This window comes from Panicum hallii, chromosome 6 (genome assembly GCF_002211085.1).
Source record: "Panicum hallii strain FIL2 chromosome 6, PHallii_v3.1, whole genome shotgun sequence".
NCBI classification, from domain to species: Eukaryota; Viridiplantae; Streptophyta; class Magnoliopsida; order Poales; family Poaceae; genus Panicum; species Panicum hallii.
Genome location: NC_038047.1, coordinates 4,771,633 through 4,795,116, shown reverse-complemented (window position 1 = coordinate 4,795,116; position 23,484 = coordinate 4,771,633). Strand labels below are relative to the sequence as shown.

The 23,484-nt window shown below is 44.2% G+C and overlaps 3 protein-coding genes across 8 annotated transcripts; 2 read left to right on the top strand and 1 right to left on the bottom strand.

The window, feature by feature from the left end:
• Positions 1-258: 258 nt before the first annotated feature.
• On the bottom strand, positions 259-2,008 carry LOC112897157 (photosystem II 10 kDa polypeptide, chloroplastic). Its single transcript, XM_025965375.1, has 4 exons — positions 1,761-2,008; positions 1,534-1,589; positions 1,336-1,388; positions 259-552 (listed from the first exon to the last, which is right to left on the bottom strand). Exons 1-4 carry the CDS (start codon positions 1,950-1,952, stop codon positions 458-460), a joined length of 396 nt encoding a protein of 131 aa, XP_025821160.1. The 5' UTR covers positions 1,953-2,008; the 3' UTR covers positions 259-457.
• A 7,035-nt stretch (positions 2,009-9,043) lies between these two features.
• LOC112896479 (tubby-like F-box protein 13) lies at positions 9,044-16,584 on the top strand. Of its 6 annotated transcripts, none has more exons than XR_003229467.1 (6): positions 9,044-9,428; positions 9,541-9,619; positions 9,816-9,906; positions 10,491-13,085; positions 13,169-13,602; positions 13,676-14,560. XR_003229467.1 is itself a non-coding variant. In XM_025964454.1 (5 exons), exons 3-5 carry the CDS (start codon positions 15,271-15,273, stop codon positions 16,341-16,343), a joined length of 600 nt encoding a protein of 199 aa, XP_025820239.1. In that variant the 5' UTR covers positions 13,181-13,602; positions 13,676-13,770; positions 15,174-15,270; the 3' UTR covers positions 16,344-16,584. The 6 variants fall into 6 exon arrangements, 2 of the variants coding, with proteins under 2 accessions (XP_025820239.1, XP_025820238.1); XR_003229464.1 differs by having other exon boundaries at positions 9,046-9,428; positions 13,179-13,602; XR_003229465.1 differs by having other exon boundaries at positions 9,046-9,428; positions 9,703-9,906; positions 13,179-13,602.
• A 456-nt stretch (positions 16,585-17,040) lies between these two features.
• On the top strand, positions 17,041-22,211 carry LOC112896918 (obg-like ATPase 1). The gene is made up of 12 exons (XM_025965042.1): positions 17,041-17,089; positions 17,501-17,691; positions 17,809-17,932; positions 18,447-18,538; positions 18,626-18,724; positions 18,841-18,954; positions 19,568-19,632; positions 20,126-20,242; positions 20,766-20,841; positions 21,088-21,180; positions 21,674-21,724; positions 21,813-22,211. Exons 1-12 carry the CDS (start codon positions 17,041-17,043, stop codon positions 21,909-21,911), a joined length of 1,170 nt encoding a protein of 389 aa, XP_025820827.1. The 3' UTR covers positions 21,912-22,211.
• Positions 22,212-23,484: the final 1,273 nt, after the last annotated feature.

The window sequence follows — 23,484 nt, the reverse complement described above, 5'->3', positions numbered from 1 at the left end:
ACTACATGGGACCGGAGGACGGCCAGCCGGTTAGCTGCTCCATCCATGGAGTCAGCGGCCATGGTTCAATCCCCGGTGGACACGCTTTCGCTAGAGTGGAAAGCGGTCCGGCTAGGAGCAAAATGCTCAGGTAACGCGGGGCCTAGTCTAGCCTCTGACCTCTAATAACTTACACTACATGCGTCGCATATTGGGCATAACTTAGTACATACATATATTATCCAGCACTTAGCATCATCATCTTCGAAAAGGCTCACAAACAGAGAAAGTTACCAGTTATTTAATCTAAATATATAGCATCATCAAGTAATTAATCATTGTCCCAAAAGTATGGAGAGCCGTAGTAGCATTGTTGCTTGAACCAAGCATTATATTGGGCATCCCAAGCAGGCTAGATTACAGACAGACACCCGGGCTGATCTTACACGAACCGCAAGCGCTTGCATGAATAATGTTCTTAGCTGGCGAGGGCGCTGGTGTTGTAAACAAGGAGGGCGCCGCCACCAAGGAGCCCGGCGAGGGTGACGGCCCAGATCAGAAGTCCGGTGGTTCCTGTAACATAAAGAATAAGGATATCAATTACCACAAACCTTTATTTCAGAAGGACTCCATGTAGGATCTTAGTCTCCATGCGAGCATTACTACAACATGTTGGATATGATCCAAATTATAACCGTGTCTTGTGGGGACGCCGGGAGAGCCCACGGTTCGGGTTACGTGATTAGCGGATTTATTTTCGTTGACTGCAGTCAGTTCAGTCCGCCCTATATATACATCTTGCAAGCCGCATGGGAAGAGTTGACGACTCAATGTATTCTCTGCGTTGTAACTCTCTCATTATCTCTCATTACAGTGAAGATCGCCGGTTGGCGTCCGCAGTTTTTTCGCGCAAGGATTTTCCACGTAAAAATCGTGTCTCGTGTTCGATCTTGTTTTCGCATTATTTGCTAACACAACATGTTCTTTGAGGTCATGTTTGTTTCCTATCCCAAAAGATCACATAATCCAGCTTAGCTTATTATATAAAGCTGGATTATGTAATCCGGGCCAGGGTGGAAACTTTTTTTAAAAAAAAACAGGACCTAGACACCGTTATGGAGTCACAATACTGGTGTAAATGTAAATTTTAAACGGTGTGTATGATAAGGAAATTAATACAGACATTATGGACCACAATAAATTAAATATAATGAATGAAATTTTCATCGCTTTTAAGCTGTGCATACTAACTGAAATTATTCAACCAAGCACATAGATCTGGTGCTTAATTTCCTTGTAACCATAGCAATATATATATTACGGACAAGTGAATGAGTGAAATTACTAGCTACTTACCGCCGACGTAGACGTCACCGGTGGGAGACCAGTCCTCCTCCTTGTAGATTGGGCTGCAAATTGTTTGGCAAACAAACATAATAAGCGTCCAATCAACTACATACTGATATTCACGCACGTGAACAGCTCTATGATCCTCTCCCAAACAACACATGGATCTTCATGCCTGCTATCGTCTACATGATGATGCATGCTCACCTGTATCCGTCGACGTTGGCGCCGTACTTGTCGACGAACTGGTACACGCCCTTGCCCTGCATCCATCAGAAAAGCAAAAAGTTCAGCTAGCTTTATCAATGGTCATAGATGTACTGAATCTATATCGTCGAAAATCTCTCAGAAATTCCTGTGTTCCAAACTGGGATTAATTCGAGTCAGAAAGAAAGAAAGAAAGAAAGAAAGAAAGAAGCAGTAATAGGTCTCACCTTGACCTTCCTCCCGGAGGCATCTTTGTCGACGGTCAGGCCACCCCCAATCCCGAAGGGCTTGTCGGTCTTGATCTTCTTGCCGGTGCCGCAGACGACGGCGAAGGAGGAGGCGCGGCGGCCGAGGGACGGCAGGCCCTGGGCCCTGGCCGGCGCCACCAGAGCTGACGACGAGATCATGGAGGCCGCCATTGCTGCTGCTAGCTGCTGCTGCGATTTTCACTCGCTCCTGCTGTGTGATGCGCCTCAGAACTGCCAATATACTTGTGGCGCCAAAACCTGTGGATAATGCCAGGAGGACAGGTGCGGCCGCCGCAGCGCCACGTGGCGGCTCGCGGTTGGTTCGGGCTGATATGGCAGGGCCAGAACGTTATCCTCTGGGGATTTTTTGTGGGCAGCGGTGAACTCGTCTCTTTGGAATGGGAGGGAAATTTTGTGATGGATGGATGCACAAGCTTCATTCTTTGCCATGAAAAGAATCAAGAACCTGTGGACCTGTGGTGCCATGCAGACTTGTCCTACTAGATGCCAACGGATGCACTTCGTTCTAGAATGTGCTGGTATGAGGATGATGCATCGACTCAAATTTGTTGTGGGGTGAAGAATAAGGTATAGGAAAGCAGCATGCCAACCTTCATAAAGTTGGAGAACAATTATGCTAAAAGCCCATTCGTTCAGCACATTATCATATTGAGCGTGTGTGTTTTCAGTTGGATGACTTGTTACTAGCTAGGGAAACATCTCAAACACAAACAAAAATGGTAGATGACAATCTATTATGGACAATATAAAAATCACTAAGAAAAAGAAACCGTGGTGTATAGAATAGTGGTTATCTTGGTACACCCATGTTGCTCGTGTGTAATACTCCCTCTCGTTTTAATTTTTCTAAAACACAAAATTTTTACTGTATACTGTTTAGTTCTAAATGTATAATTTGGCTTCCCTAAAAGCTATGAATCTAGAGAACCAAAATAACATATAATTTGAAACATAATGAACATCATCTAGAACTCAAAAATGGTAAAATACTGAGCAAATATGACCCGTGGTGATTCCATGCGTGCTTATAAGTGCACGCGTGTTTTACAAAATAGTAAACACTAGTACTCCCTCCATCCCAACTTGTAGCTACATTTACAATTGTTCCAAGTCAAATATTTTCATTCTTGACCAACAATATCTCTAAAAAATAATTAATCTTAAGCAGAAAAGTTACCTGCTATGATGGTTTCAAGATAAATCAACTAGTATCATTTTTATGTTATCAATCTTTATTTTGCTACTAGCAAAGTCAAAGCTTAAAGATTTGACTCGGTGAAACCTAAGGCTCCCTTTGGTTCAGGTGTGAACCTCACATTCACGTTCCAAAAATTAGATTTCCAGCTAAAGGGTTCCCTGGAACGAATCGATTCTCGTAAATCGACGATTCCGGCTAGTGTAAACTGAAATCGGGGCGCACCCCAGATTTCACCATTTGTCAGCGGTATTTACCCGCATTGCCATCCGTTATGCAGGTCCTCCCGCCGCCGCTGCAGGTCCTCCCGACCCCCCCCCCCCTGATGGAAAAAAATTCCGTGCGAACCTGCCGCAAAAGGTCTTTATGCGAACGGTTGTTGATCGATGACACGTGGATATCCAAGGGCACGGTGTCCACGTGTATTGCTCCGGCTCCGTGACTCCGTATCTCGTATATGGCTCCGTATCTCCGGCTCCGTGCCTCCGTACGTGATCGGCTCCGCCTTTTTCGCTAGGAAAAAGAAACTGCTGCCTTCGACTTCCTCGATCGCGTCGCCGCCTTCAACTTCCAGTCTGGAAAACTTTCGATCGCTTGCGCCGCTGCTCGCTCGTTCCGAAAAACTTCATCGTGGTGAGGCCGCCTGCGTACATCCTCTTGGTAAAACGTATTATTTTGCTTAATCGTTAGTTCTTCCTAACACTAGCAGCCGCCATGGAGGTTGACTCATCGCTTGGTGAGGACACCGTCCTGGCAGAAGATCATGATGTGGTCGGGCAGGAGGATGTTGAATTCACTACGCACTCCCATAGCATGGAACGTGTAGACGATGGGGTTCAGGTGACTCATGAGGGTGCTCAGGCAACTAAGGTAAGGTCACGTTGTTTGTTTGATCTATCTTTTTTTCAGTCATTTAGTAGATAATAATGTATGATGTTAGATAATGCTGTACAACAGGTGGCTGATAAAATTGGACAAAGTTCAATCATCATTCCTCAAGTTGGAATGGCTTTCGAATCTGAGGACCACGCTTGCGAGATGTACAACGACTATGAAGGAAAAATTAGGTTCAGCATTAGAAAGAGCACCACAAAGTATCGATCAGATAGCACTCTATATTAGAAATACATAGTTTGTAGTGCCCAAGGATGTGGGAACACTGAGTCATCAAAAGGCACGACGCGGTCAGGATGCAGTGCTCGCATTCAGTTTGGTGTCAGTAAAGAGGGGATTTGGACAGTGCAAAGGGTTGTACTTGAGCATAATCATTATCTTGCTAGTCCGAACAAGAGGAAAAATCTAAGATCCCAACGATGTGTCATAGAAGCAGATAGAAAGCTAATTGGCCAGATACGGGAAGCTGGAATGAGGCCTGCCCAAGTGTATGAGTTCATGAAGGAGTTCTATGGAGGAGCCGACAAAGTGCCATACTCAAGGATGGATTGCAATAATGAGATTGGTCGTGAGCGCAAGAAATACTTAGAATCCAATGATGCACAAACACTATGCAACTACTTGAAGAATAAGCAACGTGAGGATCCTACATTTTTCTATGCAGTAGATATAGATCAGGAAGATGGACCTCATAAAGGCCGTATAACTAATTTTTTTTGGGCAGACGGTCAGTCGATCATGGATTATGCATGCTTTGGTGATGCTGTGTCATTTGACACCATATTTCAAACTAATAAGTTTGAAATGCCTTTTGCTCCAATTCTCGGAACCAATCATATCACAAGCAAACCATACTTTTCGGAGCTGCATTGATATTTGATGAAACTATTCCATCGTTTGTTTGGCTCTTTGAAACTTTTTTGACAGTAATGTCAGGAAAGCACCCAAGCACAATCTTCATCGATCAAGATGCAGCCATGGCAGGTGCTATTGCATATGTATTTCCGAACACAAGCCATTATCTTTGTATATGGCATATCTATCTTAATGCTGCTAAACATCCTGGGCATGTAATTAATAAGCATAAGGAGTTTTTGCCTGCTTTCAAGAGTTGTGTCTATGAGGATAGATCAGAGTATTACTTCAATAAGAAGTGGCATGAGTTGTTGCGGGAGTACAACATTGAGGACGATGACTGGCTGGCAAACCTTTATAGCTTAAGGGAAAAATGGGCTATTACCTACCGTGACTCTTTTACAGCTGACATGACCTCTACTCAAAGGAGCGAAGGCATGAATAATGTCTTCAAGAAAAGGTTTTGTAGAAAGCTGGGTCTTTCGGAACTCCTTGTAGAATGTGAGAAGGTTTCTGCCAGTCTTCGTGAAAATGAGTTGAATGCAGATTTTCATTCACGTCGAAAGATCCTGGTTCCTTATAGTCCAAATTTACCTATGTTGAAGATAGCAGCTGAATCATACACAAGGGGAACGTACTCAGAGTTTGAGGCAGAATTTAAAGATCAATTTCTATTAGTTGGTCAATTGTTAAAAGTTGAGGGGTCAATCTTTGACATATACGGTTGCATATTTACAATCAGACCAAGGGGCGACAGTTATGTTCAATATTGAAAATATGACCATCACTTGTTCTTGCAGAAAGTTTGAAGCTACAGGTGTGTATAAATTTTTTAAATTGTGATATATTTTTTATATACAGTTTCATGAATAACACCTACATATATGTCCGTCGGAGGAAATCTCCAGCCGGGTGGCGGAAAGCACCCGCCTAATCCTAATTAAGGATGGGTTTGGAGGAGTCTTATGAGCGCTAGATCAGTGGACAGATGAACGCAGGAAAGACGCAAGGATTTAGAGTGGTTCGGGCCGCTGGAGCGTAATACCCTACGTCCACTTTGGTGCTGTATTGACTATGTAAGCCCTTAGGTGGAACTTTGCTTGGACTTGTGCTTGTGTATGCGACCTTAGTATGTGTCTGTTGAACCTGTCTTCTATCGAGTGCACTCTCCCTTTTATAGTCCAAAGGGAGTGCTTACACTGAGAGGGGCCCCGACAAGTGGGCTCGGCCAACGGGAGTCTGTTCTACGAGAGATATGGAGGTCTTCTCCTCGAGCTCCTCTCCCTAGTCCTCTCGATCGAGAAGTTGATGTGCGTATCCACAGCCAGGATATGGCCGTGTACAGCCTTGTCTTGCACAGTGTCCGATGTCAGCGTTGCCCAACAGTGAGGCCGTGCTGTCACTGTTGGGATGGAACCTCCTGTCAGGTGGTGAAACAGCACTGACCCGTTGCGTGCGCACTGTTACAGCGCACGCCTTGGCTCGCCTATTATAGGCCATCATCACGCGCGCAGCGCCGTGACGGGACTGTACACAGTCCGCGCACTGTACACGGTGATACGACGCGCCGCCTTCAGGTCAAGCAGGCTTACCGTAGTGTCAGCATACCTGCCCCGTGTGTCAGTGGCAGGCCGCTCTTTTTGACTTGGGCGCGCCCGGCCCAACTACCGCATTAAATGCTGGTAGGTGGGGAGGTGACCAGCGAAGGGCCTCCAGCCGCAAGCACGCGGCAGGGCCAGCCTCGCTCCCTCTGCAGGACGGCACGTGGCGGCACCGGACCCCTTCCCGGGGGAAGGGGGGTCCGGGCCCCCGAGGCCGGTCGGAGTGGTCTGGCCTGTGATGGACCGGCCATCACACGTGGCGGCCCCGGACCTCCCTGGGGAGACCGGGTCCGCCGGGGCTACCCGAGAGCTCTCCAGCCTTCCTGGGGATGTGGAAGCCCCAGACCTGAAATAGCACGGGGAGGGTCCGGAGACCACGGTCCCAACTGTCAGGCCCGGGCCGTATGCCTCATCCCCCAGAAGGCGAGGGGGAGATTACGGATTGTGAGACGCCAAGGGCCTGGACACCCTAGCAGGAGGTACCCCTGTCTGTATGTACCGACAATGTCAGGTATATTATGCAAGCATGCCCTCAAAGTATTCAACATAAAGGATGTTTTTATTTTGCCATCAAAATATATACTAAACAGAAGGACTAGATATGCAAAAAGAGAATTTTTTGTTGAGAAACATGGGATTGAGAAGGAGAATTTGTCCACTCAAGCTGCACGTATCTCGCGAAAGGCGACATCTGTTGCATTGAAATGTTCTCTGTCGAAAGCACTTCTTGATGATTTGGAAAATGCCATAGATAAACTAGATTTGGATGCAGATAATTCTATAATCAAGGTGCAAGAAAAGGCCAATGAGCTTCCACCAGTTTCATCTTACTGTTCTGCAGATACATTAACAGGCAAAATATCTTTTAGAGTTCCACGTGTAGTAAAAGGCCCAAAGAAAAAACGGTCCACCACATCCCTTGAAAAGAAAAAGGGGAAAAAAAATAGAAGTGCCAAGGAAGACAAAGGTGCTGATCCAAAACAAAAAACGTTAAGACACCTGCCTTTTTATTTGTACTTACTTACATGTAAGTCTTATGTATAATTTTATATTCTGTGACATATAGTACCTTGGAGCCAGTACGATTGAAGCTAATAGCATGCCAAACTATGTGTACGGCCAACCTTCAGCTACGGCGCTTCCATCAATCTAGGGCTGTTATGCTAATTCCATAATGCCGGACTTTAATATGCACATGAATTCTTCTGTGATGGATGCTCATGTTATGCAAGGAGGATACACAAGTCTCTTATTTGGAGTTGATAAAGATGCTGCATCAACTACTAGGAAATTACAGTTTGATGGAATACTAGATCATGAAAATATATGACCGTACTCTTTGGCAAGTTTCATGTTTCAATTTCCCTTCTATCTTGTTATTTGTAATATGATGGAACCAGTTAGATTCTCAACTGATGCAATTGAACAGTCTCTGTTTGTTAGTACTAAAATTTCTGTAACTGAGATGGTTCAGTTTAGTGTGACATGATGGATTTGAACTGCTTGTATGCTTCTTTTTGTCAACTTATCTTTAAAGCGCAATGCCCCATACAATCACTTCATCTTCACGAAGAGAATATATAAGTCTTCGAAGCTAGCCGGTAGTTTGGAACTTCACGATCTCCAGCCAAGACGGTGCCCTCACTGGCGAGCGAACGATCTGAACTCTTTCTCCTCATTTCATCAAACACTTGATAGGCCTGAGATATACATCAAAGCTGATGGCATGATGAAGCGATCGAAAGCTTTCCGAACTGGAAGTTGAAGGCGGCGGCGCGATCGAGGAAGTTGAAGGCAGCAGTTTGTTTTCCGGCGGCGCGATCGAGGAAGTCGAAGGCAGCAGATTGTTTATCGTATCGAGGAAGGTGGAGCCGAATATGTACGGAGGCACGGAGCTGGAGATACAGAGCCATACGAATCGAGGCCTTTGAATACGCGTGCCATACAAGATACGGAGGCACCGTGCCCTTGGATATCCACGTGTCATCGATCAACAACCGTTCGCATAAACACCTTCTGCGGTAGGTTCGCACAGAAATTCCCCCCCCCCCCCCCCCCCCCGACGCCCTCCCGCCGCGCCCCCCGCTGTGCTGCCCGCCCCCCGCCGCCCCCACCGCCCCCTGCCGCGCCCCCCAACGCGCCGCTCGCCGCCCGCCCGCCGCCGCCCCACGCCGCGCCGCCCGCCGCCCGCCCCCAACACGCCGCCCAGCCGCGCTCCCCAACGCGCCGTCCGCCAGCCGCCGCTCGTCGCCGCCGCCGGCCGCTCGGCGCCCCTGCTTGCCCCGCGAGCCCCCTCCAGCCGAGCACAACGATTGCCGCCGCCTGTCCTCCCTCTGCACGTCGCCGACGCCACAGCGCCGCTACAGCCTCGGTCTAGACGATTTGCCTTCTTTATTTTGCCGGTACGTAGTCCTTACTCCCCTGGAGTTGAGAGAGTTGGATTGATTATTGTTCTATTCTGGGGGAGGTTCTTCTTCTTGTTGGAGTGGCGGAGGGCCCGGTATTGCCCGGGCAATACTCGGCTCGGCCCAGCCCAACTAAAAAGATCTAACCCTATCGAGTCTGCTCCCCACCGTGACTCTGCTCCCCACCGTGATTCTGCAGCCCCGCGCGCAGCCCCGCCCGCCGCCCGCCCGCCCGCCGCCGCTCGCCGCCCGCCCGCAGCCCCGCCCGCCGCCCGCCCGCCGCGGCGCCGCCCGCGCGCCGCCGCCCGCCGCCCGCAGCCCCGCACGCCGCCGCCCGCCTCTGCCTTCTGCGGTTCTGCCCTTGAGCACTGCCTTGAGCCCTTCTGTCAAGACGTCAAGTTCTTGGTAACTTGGTTTCCTCTTTGGTTTTCACTTTTCAGGGCACTGCTAAGAGAGTCCGGTCACAGAGATTTGGGAATTTGTGGAGCTGCACTGCTGCGGTCCCCGGTCCACGCGGCCTCATCTGCGCCTCTGCGGCCTGCGGGACTGCGGGCTGCGGCAGCGGAGGGCCCGCTGGCCGCCGCCGCACCGGCCACCGCACGACCGGCGGTTGCGCGTGCCGCTGGCCAAGGCCAGGAGCCCAGGAGCGTCCGCGCCTTCGCCAGTTTGCCTGCAAGTACGGCTCCAGGCTCCAGCCCGCCTCCGCACATTGGCGCCGCTTTATTCCTCTTTTTAAACATTCTTCACTTAAATATATCATTATTAACTCATTTTTATCTTTTTTGCAGATTTTTAATTGCTATATTGTAATTGATATTTGGCTATTAATTTATCATGATCGCGTCATCACGATGACCTCTTGATAAGGTATTTTTTTCGCTCTCATTTCAGTCTCATTTTACATTTGCTTGTTGTGAAAAATGTTTAAATTGCGGCATGCATTTTTTTAGCTCGTTGTCTCGGCAATACCTTGATTTTATCGCGTCCTCCACCACTGTTGTTGCTGCGAGCAATCCAATGCGCCTAATACTGCTTCCTCTCTGCCCCTGCACCACTGCCGCAGCGCTCGCAAGTGCGGCCGCGCCCCCCGTCGTCGTCGCCGGCGTGCAGTGCGCACCCATCCGTCCGGAGCGAGGTTGATTTCTTCTTCTGTGGTAAGAAGAATCCCTACCCTACCTTGCCTGGATGGTTGTAGCCTTGTAGGATTAAATTCGTTTGCCTGCTAGATATACCAGTTTGCACTGGGACTGCGATAGTGCGATACCAGTGTCCTTGTAATTTATACTTGAGTTTGGTGATTCCAGTTGTGATAAAATCATAAAAAGGAATAAATTTACTGACTTGTCAAACCTGTCGGCGAGAGCTGCCCAAATGTGATTGTTACTTTGAGATTCCCTTCTACTTGTCCTGCATTATGTGCTCGATGACTGCTTGCCGGCTCTGCTGGGCTTGGCAGGTTCAGCCGGCAAGCCTGCCAGACATTTGTAGCATGCAGGTAAGTACCTGGTGGGTACTGCAAGACCTGCTTGCATCCTTACCTGTAATTGGTGGCTTTAACTGTTTTAGCTGATTTACTGTAACATTATTATATAGAGACAGAAATTGTCTTTCCTCCGGTCATCTCTTGGGTTTAGCCATTATGTGCAATCGGCATTGAATTTAAATGTTAGGTTTTCCTGTTCAGTAATGGGGACCATCTAAATTTTTTTTATACATGTATATTTCTTTTTCGATGCAGGCATATTTCTTTCTTTTATCAATAATGGTTGATGGGTCGTAGGAAGAACTGAAAGATTCATATCTCCAATGCTCCTGTGGCGGTGGCCCAAATGCACTGCTGAATGGTTCAGGCACAGGAAGGTTTTCCCGTGGGAAGCTGCTTCCTGCCCCTTCTCCGTATTCACTGCTTCAGCTCAGTTAGATGACTCGAGCGGTGATGAAAAGCTGAATTGTGCTCCTGATAATGAACCTTTCCGGAAACGACGCCGGACTCTGAGCTCTGACAGTGTTGTGCAGACGCTCCGCTGCCTGAGGAGGAAGCCTGCTGTTGCATTTGCCTACTTTAAAGATACACAGAGCCTTGGGTTTCACCATGACTTCTCAACCTTCTCAGAGATCACGCAAATTTTATCCCATTCATTCCAGGGGAAGATGCTCGTATCCTTGTTTTGTGAGATTATCTCAGCAACTGATAGTGGCGGTCCGGAAATCTTAACATCACTCCTTGATCACCTCAGGAAAACATGTGTCACTTCTCACGTGCTCCCGTTTGCAGTAAATTGCTTGATCAAGGCATGCACCACATGCTACGATGCACAAGCAACAATAGAGGAATTTTGTCACCTTTGCAGGCTTGGATTTCTCCCAACAGTTTGGGCTTGCAACTTTGTGCTCCAATTTGTATCTCAGAGTGGTGAATCAGATATGGTTGTCGCAGCTTATGATCAAATGAAGTGCTTTCAGTTGACGCTGGATTCTCATTCATTGAAAATAGTCACTAGGTCGCTTTTTCAAGCAAAGAAGGCAGATGAAGCATTCCAAGTGTGGATTGGGATGATTGAAATGGGAGTGACACCAGATGTACGTGGATACTCGTCATTTATAATTGGCCTTTGTGATTGTGGAAAGTATGACCTAGCTTATAACATGGTAAGCAGATATACTGTTCTACAAGAAATCACCCAGGAGAGGGTTCCAATTGCAGCCATGGCTTATAACATGGTAATTGATGGACTATGCAAAGAAATGAAACTGGAGGAGGCTGAAAAAGTCTTGGAGAACAAGACCAAACATGGATCTGCCCCTGATCTATATGGTTACAGCTATCTCGTTCGTAGTTATTGCAAAATGGGTAACCTACAAAAGGCGTGGCAACATGTTGAAGCTATGGTATCCCATGGCATCGATATAAATTGTCACATTGTTGGCTACCTTCTACAGTGCATCAGGAAATTAGGCATGACATCAGAAGTTATTGTGTACTTCCAGAAATTTAGAGATTTAGGAGTCCATTTTGATGGCGTGCTTTATAACATTGGCATGGATGCTTATTGCAAGCTCGGTAATATGAATGAGGCAGTTCAGCTACTGAATGAAATGATGGCTGAAGGTTTGGCACCAGACAAAATCCACTATACATGCCTGATCAACGGTTACTGTCTCAAAGGAGAAACAGAAAATGCTTGGCAAGCATTTGAGCAGATGCTGAAGGCAAATATAAAACCAGATGTAGTTACATATAACATACTGGCTAGTGGATATAGCAGAAACGGTCTTGTGATGAAGGTATTTGATCTTCTAGAGCACATGATGGATCAAGGGTTGGAGCCTAATTCACTCACCTATGGTGTAGTTATTGCTGGTTTTTGTAGAGGAGGCAACCTGAGCGAAGCAGAGGTGTTATTTAATATAGTAGAAGAAAAAGGGATTGATAATATTGAAGTGATGTACAGTTCTATGGTTTGTGGTTATTTGCACTCAGGCTGGACTGACCATGCTTACATGCTTTTCCTTAGGGTTGCTAAACAAGGAAATACGGTGGATCAATTTTCATGTTTAAAATTGATAAGCGGCCTTTGTAGAGATGGAAAAGTCGAAGGAGCTTCAACTGTATGTAATATGATGCTGGAAAAGAATGTTGTTCCTGATGTAATTTCCTATAGCAAACTTATATCAGCTTATTGTCAGACAGGAGATATGCACAGTGCTCGCTTATGGTTTGATGATATGGTTGAGCGAGGACTTTCTGATGTGATTGCATACACTGTAATGATGAATGGTTATTGCAAGGTTCGCCGGTTTAAAGAAGCATTTGACTTATTTGATCAAATGAGAAATTTAGGAATCAAGCCTGATGTAGTTGCATACACTGTGCTATTGGATGGCCACCTAAAGGAGATCCTGCTCCGAGGGTGGCAGGATATTGAATCTAAGGAAAGGAAGATTTTTCATCTTAGAGCAGAGCATAAGAAGTTGCTGAGCTCTATGAAAGACATGGAAATTGAACCTGATGTAGCCTGTTACACAGTATTGATTGATGGACAGTGCAAAACAGAATATCTAGATGAAGCTCAGGGATTGTTTGATGAGATGTTAGTGAAAGGACTTACTCCTGATGTTTACACATACACAGCTCTCATAAATGGATACTGCAGCCAGGGAGAAATAGCTAAGGCTGAAGATCTTTTACAAGAAATGATGGATAAGGGAATGAAGCCAGATGAACTGACCTTTTCAGTATTACATCAGAGAACCTTGAGATAAAGGCCCATTCATATTTATGGTGTACATAGCTGTGTGTTGATGAATGACTGGAGATCATGCCAACATAAAGGTAATGCTTTCTCATAATTGCATTTCATCTTGTCATCATGAATTTACTAAATATTTTAGCTTATCCAGTATAATGATGTTTAGCCACCTGCAGACTGTTGTGTTCTGAGAATCCTACCAGATTAGGTTACCAGTGATCTGTGAGCCTGTATGTCAGGAAGGCAGACACCTGGAGCATGGAAAGACTGCCCCATTAGCACAGCATTGGGTAATCGAGGAGAAGAACAAAATGCAGGTACTTTCAAAGTCAAGAGTCAAGACCAATGACTACCAAAATGGAGCTGTGCACATGCCATGCTGGCAAAGCCTGCTGTGGCAGCTGCGCCAACTATGAGGTTTTACCAGACTATTTTGTTCCTGTGACTAGCGGTGTATTCCCAGACAACCAAGAGGGAGTAGACAGAGGTAAGCTCTCTGGGATTCGGTCCCAGGCTATGGGGAGCTCTCGATGCTCCTGAGACTGTGCTACATCCATTGGGCTGTAATGAGGTGATCCCAATTGTTTGTTCATACAGTAGGTACGTATCAACTTCTAGTATTCAAGATCTTGTATTTGATACCGGGAACTCATTTTACCCTGTTGTTTAACAGAGAGCAAGCTGGTTGCTGTTCGGTTGCACTCTTGAGGCCGTCTCACTGCCTGAAGACCATCTCTCTTGCAGAGACACTGATGCTCACCTGTGCAGGTTACTTAATTTGCGCAGTGCCCACAGATTCTTATCATTTTGGTTCCTCCAGGGGACTAACAGATTAAGGGTCCCTTTGGTTCTGATTCTTGGTACCGATTCGCGTCCAAGAATCTGGAATCCGAACCAAAGACGTCCATCGCAAAAACCGCTTCCGAAAAATCACCCGATTCCCGCAGTTCACTTTGGAATCGGGTGAGACACCAGATTTTACCGATTCCATCCCGCCGCCGAGCTCCCGCCGCCGCCCCCACCCCCGACCTCGTGTCACACCCCCCGCCCACTCCTCCGATCCGGATCTAGCGCAAGCTCGGGCTCGGCCTGGGCCCAGGCTCCCGCCGCGGCGTCCCCGCAGTCGTCAGCTCGAGCTCCCGAGGTGCGTGCCGCGCGGATCCGTGCTCCTCCCCTGGCGATTCTTCGGGTTTTGTCGTTCTTGAGTGTTTTCCGTTTGGTTCGCGCGGAAAGGAGAGGTTTTTAGGCCGTTCCTCCTGCTGATTCCGTCGGGCGTGGTGGATTTGATGGAGACTGGCTCGTTTTTTAGGAGGAAATTTGGTGGGATTGGTGTGAAAGGGAGGCGCTTTCGACTGTTCCCGTAGTTGACTTTCGTAGGATTTGGCCGCTAGAGAAGGATTTTCTAGTACTCATTTTTGGGGCAACCATCGTCGTATGCGGTGGAACAAATGCTGCTCCACCGTTCTGTTGAATAATTTGTGCCTGTGCTCATTTTCGTGTGCCTCCTGGGCTACATCTGATTTACTTCTCGTAATGCAAAAATCCCTGGTACCAGTTATGCTTGGTTTGATATGAGCGATATTGCTTGTGTTTACAAACGATGCATATGCATCTGCTATTATTGTACTGTCTTGTCTCTTTTCTTTTTATGTGTAGTGGTTACTAGTGGAAGTTAACATGTTTGCAGTGGGATCCTGACCAAATCGAGTGTCCATCCAACCAACCCAACTAACTGTACTCAAGTCTCATTGTTTTTAGGATGGTACAGCTTAGTAAATTGAGGTTGGTGGGTTGGTGGCCATATTAGGGGAAGGTACACGTTTGTTCTTTATTGGTGGTGATCTGACCTCAACTTGAGGGTTTTGCCCTTGATGATAGGCTGTTGTAGAATTAGTGCGCTGGAGCTATATGCTGGTTTGATCACCATCCGTAAAATCTGGTTGCTAGTAGTAGAAACTATCTTTGTCTAGCGGATGTGTTGAAATTGACATAGTGCTTGCTTTGTATGGCATACTGCCCAATTACTGTACTACATATGGGGTTTGCTTTTTCTAATTTAATCTTACATGGAGGTAGGCTGTTAGATGTAGGAAAAGGACATGGCTGACCACATGTTTCTCTCCAGAGGGAACTGCAATAAATTGTTACTAACAGACTAATACATCTTGCAGGTCTTGCTGTTCAGCCCTTCAGCTAAGGGAGATGCTTCTGCATCTCTAGGAGCTCTTTTTTTGGTACTTCAGCAGTGTTCTTTCCTTTTTGGAGTAGATGTCATTTCGAAGCATTGTGCGCGATGTAAGGGATGGCTTCGGGAGCTTATCTAGGAGGGGATTTGAGGTCAGGCTTCTGGGTCATCGCCGAGGGAAATCTCATGGTGCTGTACATGAGCTGCACGACCCAGTGCCTGTGGTACAGAGCAGCTGCTGGGCTAGCTTGCCTCCTGAATTACTTCGAGATGTGATTGAGAGGTTGGAGGCCAGTGAGGATACATGGCCTTCTAGGAAGAATGTAGTTGTTTGTGCATCTGTCTGCAGAACATGGAGAGAGATGTGTAGAGAGATTGTCAAGAACCCAGAGTTTTCTGGGAAGATCACTTTTCCTGTTTCTCTGAAACAGGTAATGGTTCACTTATGTTATTAACTTTTTCTCTATTTGTTCTTATTCTTTGGCAATATCAATATTCCTTGTTCAACATTAATATACCACTTTTGTTTGGATAAACTAATAAGCTTCTGTTGTTCCTCTTCTTTGTACAGCCTGGGCCTCGAGATGGAACTATACAGTGTTTCATTAAGAGGGATAAATCTACACAAATCTACTACCTGTACCTTTGTCTTAGCTCAAGTAAGTTTATTGCTGTGTGGAACTATGGAATCTTTTGATAAAAGTCCGGTATCTGTATTTCGTTGTACTAAAAGTTGAAACTCATGGTGTTCTGTAGAGAGAATGCTAGTTATTTTCTCACAAAGTTACTCTTAATCAAGTAATCAATCATGCTTTCTTCGCAGTCCTTTGTAGTCATTGGACGCATCAGCAATCATGAAGCATGGAAAATTCTTATACAATTCTGTTTCTCATTTTACTTAAATGTTTCTGTGTTACCAATATTTGTATGCATGCACAGACAGCTTTGTGTTATTAACTGCATATTCATTTGGCAACCTTGATATTTTAAAGGTGACGACGACGATGAGAAGTTCTCAATTGCCGATGAACCAGAGGCAGAGCAAGTCCTGGTGGCAACCAAGCGGCAATCCAGGAGGAACACCCCTGTCCCTAGTAAATACAATGGCTCGGATTCACCTTCTCTGCCTGAAATTGTAAATGATCAGCGGCTGTAGAAAGTTCTGCAGTTTTCCATTCTATATTAAGTGAAGGGCACAATAATGCTTTTGAGTACCTCTAGTTTATACAAATAAGGAGTAATGGCCAATATTTATTTTTGCATGTATGGTTCTTTTGCCTGGTGTGTTCTACCTATTCCCGTGAATTCTTCACTCGTGAAGTTGTTGCTGGGATATAGGATGCAACTGAAATTCGGATACTCTATTGTTTCTGAGGACTGTTCAGTTTAGTTTGCTCCATGGATGTTGCTGTCCTTTCGTACCATATTTCTGCGTGCCTGTGTTCTTGCACTATATTTTGCTGCTGTTATTAGTTTTGTTATGGGATTAAAATGAGAGGGTTTAATTTAATGTTTATTGGAGCTAGGCTCGTTCCCAGCAGCCGATCGGTTTGAGTTCATTTACATTTTATTGTCTTTATGATTTTTCATGTAGTTTTCTGTGCGTTTGACCATGTTTGGCCAAACCCTTTCACAATTCGTAGCTTTGAGTAAGCAACAGTCTCAGCTCAGGTCACCCCTGGGCCACTGGGTGATCAGCTCTTCTGATGAACGGCGATGAGGTGAATGTCCATCTCCTTCAGCATGACTGACCGCCCACAAGAGTCACATGGTGCCATCCTGGATCCACAGATACTCTCATGCTCATACATGTTTCGGAGTCGGTCACGAGCATCAACTGGTTCTCCACCAGCATGGACCGTGTCACCGCAGAACCGGCACACAATCAAGCGCAAAGGGCAGGTTGAGGATTGGTGTTGGATCTGATGAAGTCAACTTCGTAGCTTTGAGTAATGTACACAGGAGCAATTAATCAGCATATAAATAGTCTTATACAGTCTCAGGGGTAAAACTGACATTTCTCACAGAATCCCACGGTTGACAGATGTTTCAGCCAAACAGCTTTCAGCTTTTCCACAGCTGTCAGCTCACAGCAGCTTTCCCACAGCTGATTCTAGAAATCAGATTTTTAGGAATCCACAGCTGAACCAAACACATCCTAAGCTAGCCAGGGAAATGAAGGATGCACCGTGAAATTGTCAGGGCTTAGGGTTTGCTTACTGTGGGGGTTGGTATATTCTGGACACAATAGAAGAGCTCAAGCTTTTTTTTTTTCTTTTTTTGTAATTAAACTTTGGGGGGGGGGGGGGGCAGGTGTTCTGTCATTCCATTGGAGCTGTATATACGTCTTTGCATTTGTGTCAACTTTCTTCAACATAGTAACAAAGCTCGCAATACCAGCTGAGAACTTCCCTTTCTGTACCATTAAACCAAATGAGGCACATGTGAATGTTCCAGATGAGCGATTTGACTGGCTTTGCCAACTTTACAAGCCAAAGAGTGAGGTCTGTTTCTTTTCTTTGCTCATAAAGTAAGGACTAGCTTCTTAGGTTAAGTTTAGATGAGCAGTGACTGTTGAAATCATGTTTCAGCTGTATTGTGACCATGGAAATTCTATGCAGGTGCCTGCATATCTGGAAATAACTGACATAGCTGGGCTTATTAGAGGTGCTCATGCAGGGGATGGTCTGGGCAATGCGTTCCTGTCCCATATACGTGCTGTTGATGGAATCTTTCATGTCTTGAGTACGTTTCTGTTCTAGTTTTGTTAATATTTAGTATTCTAATTAAGTGTGCCTCATTTTAGTCAACATTCACCACTATGCTGCAGATTATTCATTTGTTTTTTACAATACCTTCATTCACTGATAATTTGATTGATCTAATTCTTCTTTAGTCTGTAGTGCCATATAAAATTATAAACTGGAAGTTTTAATTCAACATTTAGTGATAATATGGCTACCATATTATTTCAGTGTGAGGCAAAAGAACATTTGCGATTAATGAGTGATTGGTTTCATTCTTTCCTTTTTTGTTTCTTCTTGTCTGCTGATGCCTCATAGTGTTTCTAGTAATTTTTTTTCCAGAATAAAAAATTATAAATAGTTTGTTGCTCTAACGTAGACCAAAATTAACAGATTAATTTCTCATGTCATTCCATTCAAGGAATATATGTTCTTTAGCAAGGTTTATTTTCTAATTTAACTAGACATTATTTGTTATACCTTTTAACTGATTGAGTGTTGCGCATGGTTTTCAGGGGCATTTGAAGACTCGGAAATTACTCATGTTGATGATACAGTAGATCCTGTTAGAGATTTGGAAACTATTAGTGAAGAGCTCAGACTAAAGGTTAATAGGATTTCTGTTTATTGGCGCATCACCTTGTACAACATTTGAAGCTTCTTTTGACAGTGATCTATTGTATTTTCTGTGCAGGATATAGATTTCATGAATAAGAAAATTGAGGACCTTGAGAAGTCAATGAAGAGGAGCAATGATAAGCAGCTCAAAATTGAACATGAATTATGTGAGAGGGTGGGGCATCAATTACTTCTTCAATTTTGCCTCATAGCCATGTATCTGTTAGTGACCTTAAATATAACTGAAAATGAAATTTTCTGTATTGTTAACTTGGGTTTATCTCTCAACAGGTCATAAAACATCTCCAGGATGGGAAAGATGTCCGCTTAGGTGATTGGAAAGCTGCTGACATTGAGATCTTGAATACCTTCCAGCTACTTACCGCAAAGCCAGTTGTCTACTTGGTATGGGTTCTTGCTCATCTGCATGCCCATTCTATTTGTCAATAGTCTACTACGAGAAACTTGATGTTTTTGTTTTCATGATTTTAAAGTGTCCATGGTTCTTAATTCAGATTCTCAGTTAATTGGGGTATCATATGGGTTTCTAAGGAAAAAAAGGCAGACAACTATATCATTTTATTCTTTTTATGAATGCCTTTCTAGGTGGAAGTGTCTAACATGTGCTTGTTACGACATAGCTTCTTTCTGCAATGCTCTCTGCTCTGTTTCCTTGTATCTATTTCTCTGCTTCCTGTTATCAACATTTATTTGGAGCCATTACACATTGTTACATGAAAGGCAACTAGTACTAGGTCAGTTGTTTGCCTTAAAGGGTTCTAAAATAATTATCCGTGTATGATGTATTATGATATCGATTATTTATGCATGTGTACTTGTGTAGTAGCAGAAGAAAATGCATTTTTTATGTATGGATGCAGCCAACATTCAGCTGAATCTGGTTATAAATTAACCATTTAACTGGGGTTTTTTTTCAAAACTGCTTCAGTCTTTTGATGTGACCCTTTATTAATAATTGAAATGCATAGGCTGCAAAACCAATCTGTTATTTGTGCAGGTGAATATGAGTGAGAAGGACTTCCAGAGGAAAAAGAACAAGTTTCTACCCAAGATACACGCTTGGTATTATTTCTTTAAGATTATATTTCCCGAAGTGCTAGGTTTTGTGGTACAAGTGACAGAAAACCCTAGATCTTATCACGTGTCGCACATCCAAATAACAAGGTTTAAAATTTTGATCCCACTTGCCAGCAGATGTTAATTCACGTTGGCAAGTTGGCCCCTCATTAGCTTCTAGTGTAGAGCCACATCATCTGTAAATGGAATCTAGATAAGAAAGCTTGTTATTTGGTTCATGGTGGAACTTTGTGATGTAATTGGATAAGTGGACCACAATATGTTGGTTAAGTGACGTGTGCCAAAGAACTATAATTTTACATTTGAACAGAAAACCTGGGTTTTTGTGAAAGACTCTTCTATAGATGTTACACAGATGTTATATCTGGTTGTAGCCACTTTACTGATAAAAAAATATAATCTTTTTCCTTTGGTAGTGTATGTTCTGTAAATGTCAGCATTATAAGCACAAATGGGCTGATATAAATATTTTTTTCAGGGTGCAGGAACATGGTGGTGAAACCATACTTCCTTTCAGCTGTGCTTTTGAACAGAAACTAGTGGATATGCCAGAAGATGAAGCTGCTAAATATTGTGCTGAAAACCAGTTAACAGGGCAAGTTAACTCGCCGTGATATTTGAGTTGGTTAGCTTGGTCATGCTAAATGCTTGTAGTGATGCAATATTGGACCTATCTCATGAGGTTGCAGTTTCAACTAGGACAAACTAACATCTTAACACACAGAGATTTTATTTCTTACTCATGGAATTCGAACAATTTACATTTAAATTCTAAAACTTTAGAAGCTAGAATATTCATCCCTAAGGCAAATATTAAGTTGAAGTAATTCTTTTATACGGACATCCCTAGCCTTCAAATAATTGCCAACTTTTGACCAATCACACATGGTTAAGCAACAATCTTTTTTGTTTAAAATGTGGCAAAATGCCCCTTAATATCATCTCAAGCAGAAATAAAGAGGGGCATTTTGAGAGTATAGGCCTGAAGGCTAGGGAAGTGCCAAGTGTTTGTAAAATAAAAAAACATTTACCTAAAAGTGTCAGTTGTTTGACAACTTTCTGAGTTCTCTCATTGGTTCTCAATTTCAACTAAAATGTTTCTCTATTATGTCCTGCAGCATGATCCCAAAAATTATTAAGACTGGTTTTGCAGCAATTCATCTGATATACTTTTTCACTGCTGGTCCTGATGAGGTACTTGTTCTTTTCACTGCAGCATAATCTATCTTCTGTTATGTTTTGCTAAAATGTAACAGTAGGACAAAGGTGCCTGGTACAAAACTAGTCTGCAGGTAGTTGTGTTTTGTTGTAAGAAACGTCATGACCGGAGGGGATACCAATTAATGTGCTTTTTGTTGAACTTTAATAGTGTTCAGTTTTCCATTAGGAGTATGAATCTGAATTAGCTGGTTCAGTGACACCTATGAATTATTTCTTCAGGTCAAGTGTTGGCAGATCAGACGTCAAACCAAGGCCCCTCAAGCTGCTGGTGCAATTCACACCGATTTCGAAAGGGGCTTCATATGTGCTGAGGTAACCCTCTGCTATTTTATGTAGCTGATATATTTGTTAATTATTGTGATCTGCAGCAGCTGCAGTTACATATAACCTGATTTTACATAGTTGTCCTACTTGAACATTTTGATTGTCTGAATCTAGATGCTTCTGAAGTAACTTGTTTTCACCTCTTGATGTATTTGTGTCGATGATGTTCATTGATTAACAGCACTCCTGAGTTCTTTATTTGATGTTTCATACTTCTGCACATGTTTATTAAGGAAAAACACAAGATAATATGCCCTTTTAAAGCCTGAACAGTGTGATTTGAATCTTGTAGAGCTTAGGTCAGTCATTTACTAGAGCTCTATTCATGTTTGTGCCAATGTAGTTACTCCCTCCAGTCAAAATTTGTTGTCGTTTCAGACAACCAAATTGTCCTGCACTTGGTTATATTTTGCTGTGATAAACATCAACTACTCCTGACTTGAAGGAGTATATGATTGTTACATCTACTTTTGTGGGTCAGGTAATGAAGTTTGATGATCTGAAAGAATTGGGCAGTGAACCTGCTGTCAAGGTATGTGTGCCACCCCCGAACAACCGTTCTTGTTCAAGTGCCTGTGTTGAGTTTCGGCCTTAGAAATCCAATTCCATGTGTACTGTAGGCTGCTGGAAAATACAAGCAGGAGGGGAAGACTTACGTGGTGCAGGACGGGGACATTATCTTCTTCAAGTTCAACGTGTCTGGTGGCGGGAAGAAGTGAAAACGTCGGGCATTTGATAGTGCGTTACATCTTACCCTGGATTCCTACATTTTTGAGGCCACTAGCCAGTAGCCAGGTACCACAGTGCAAGTTTAAGATTGTACAACGAGGCTTTAAACAGTTGGAAAGATTGTATTCAAATAACATGTACGGTGGTATATCATGAGGAGCTCGCTGTTACCGAGTCGTCTGCATGCCAGGAAACTTGGAAACAGTGGAGTTGTGTTAACACTTTGCATCGAGTAACCTGGCATGCTGCAAATGATTTGTTTGTTGTAGAGGGAAGTTATTTGAAGTAGTTAGGGCAGAATGTGCTCTTGTGTGGAGTTTTTTTTAAAAAAGGGCTAAAAAAATTAAATTTGAAAAAAGGGTACCGTTTTGAAAATTTTGGAAAAATGGGTGCCTCGGATTGGGCGGGAGGCGTGGGGCCGGCGACCTCCCGCCCATCCAACGGGTGGGAGGTCCGAAATTTTTTTCCAGGCCTCTCCCGAGGGCTTCTTCACGAATAAAAAACTTTTCTTATTCGTGAAGTGGCCCCCTGAGGCATCCCGCCTAACGAGCGGGAAGTTTCTATTTTTTTATTTTCTGTTCGAATTTTTATTTTATATATTATTTAAAATTTATATTTTTTTCAAATACAAGATTTATTCGCATTCTCTTTTATATAGATATAAAATTTTAATTCAAATTTACGAAGAAGATTACTGTATCTATAAAACTTGTACGAAGATGGTTAAACGATAACATTTTGCAACGTATAATCCAAATATTACGATAGTACGATACATCAACCCATTAAAAATAAAATAGTATCATATAAAAAATAATTTAAATATACAGAGTCCACCGAATTAGGAGTATCTACTCTGCCTATTTCGGACCTCGCGCTCTCTTGGCCCCCCCCCCCCCCCACCTGGTCCTAGGACGTCAGCGTATGTGGCCCTCTGAATACGTGAGTGCATCTGGAGCATGGTGAGGACGAGGCGGAGGAAGCGCCGGTGTGAACGGTTATGAACGGGTCATCCTGGGACTGTGCAGCTGGAGCATCATATGTCTGGGAGAGACCAATGATGTCAGGCCCGGCGCCGCCGCCTACCAACTTCGAGTAGGTAGGACACCCGCTCTGGAGGCAACCGGGCCAACAGCTTTAACCGCAATGGGAAGCCCGAGGAGGTAGGCACGTGTTCTGTCATTCCATTGGAGCTGTATATACGTCTTTGCATTTGTGTCGGCAACAAGATGATGAATTTCCTCACTGAGATTTTGCCCTTTATAGATGAATCAGACAGGATTTGAAAGGTTGCACAAAGTAGATGCAGCCAATAATCTGTTCGGATGCATTGTGAAGTGCTTTGTTCCTGCAGATTTTTAGTGTTATAACTGATCTAGCTGGTTCAGTGTAACATCATTATACAGACATGCTGCCACCGTATAGCTCTTGTTTCAGGGAGGGTGAAACATTTCGGTGTCGGGGTGTAGTAGTTCCATGGAATTTTGCAGGTAAATTGTATACAACCCAGGGCCCACAAAATATAGTATGTTGCTGGATTAAGGCACAATTTGAGTTTGAATC

Coding starts and splice junctions, on each gene's coding strand:
- LOC112896479 (XM_025964454.1), top strand. CDS start 15,271: ATGTCATTTCGAAGCATTGTGCGCGATGTAAGGGATGGCTTCGGGAGC. Junction 15,619..15,758: donor TTCCTGTTTCTCTGAAACAG/GTAATGGTTCAC, acceptor TTCTTTGTACAG/CCTGGGCCTCGAGATGGAAC. Junction 15,847..16,179: donor GTACCTTTGTCTTAGCTCAA/GTAAGTTTATTG, acceptor GATATTTTAAAG/GTGACGACGACGATGAGAAG.
- LOC112897157 (XM_025965375.1), bottom strand. CDS start 1,952: ATGGCGGCCTCCATGATCTCGTCGTCAGCTCTGGTGGCGCCGGCCAGG. Junction 1,590..1,760: donor CCTCCGGGAGGAAGGTCAAG/GTGAGACCTATT, acceptor TGATGGATGCAG/GGCAAGGGCGTGTACCAGTT. Junction 553..1,335: donor CGGTGACGTCTACGTCGGCG/GTAAGTAGCTAG, acceptor TTTATGTTACAG/GAACCACCGGACTTCTGATC.
- LOC112896918 (XM_025965042.1), top strand. CDS start 17,041: ATGGACCGTGTCACCGCAGAACCGGCACACAATCAAGCGCAAAGGGCA. Junction 17,933..18,446: donor TGGAATCTTTCATGTCTTGA/GTACGTTTCTGT, acceptor CATGGTTTTCAG/GGGCATTTGAAGACTCGGAA. Junction 20,243..20,765: donor GCTGAAAACCAGTTAACAGG/GCAAGTTAACTC, acceptor TATGTCCTGCAG/CATGATCCCAAAAATTATTA.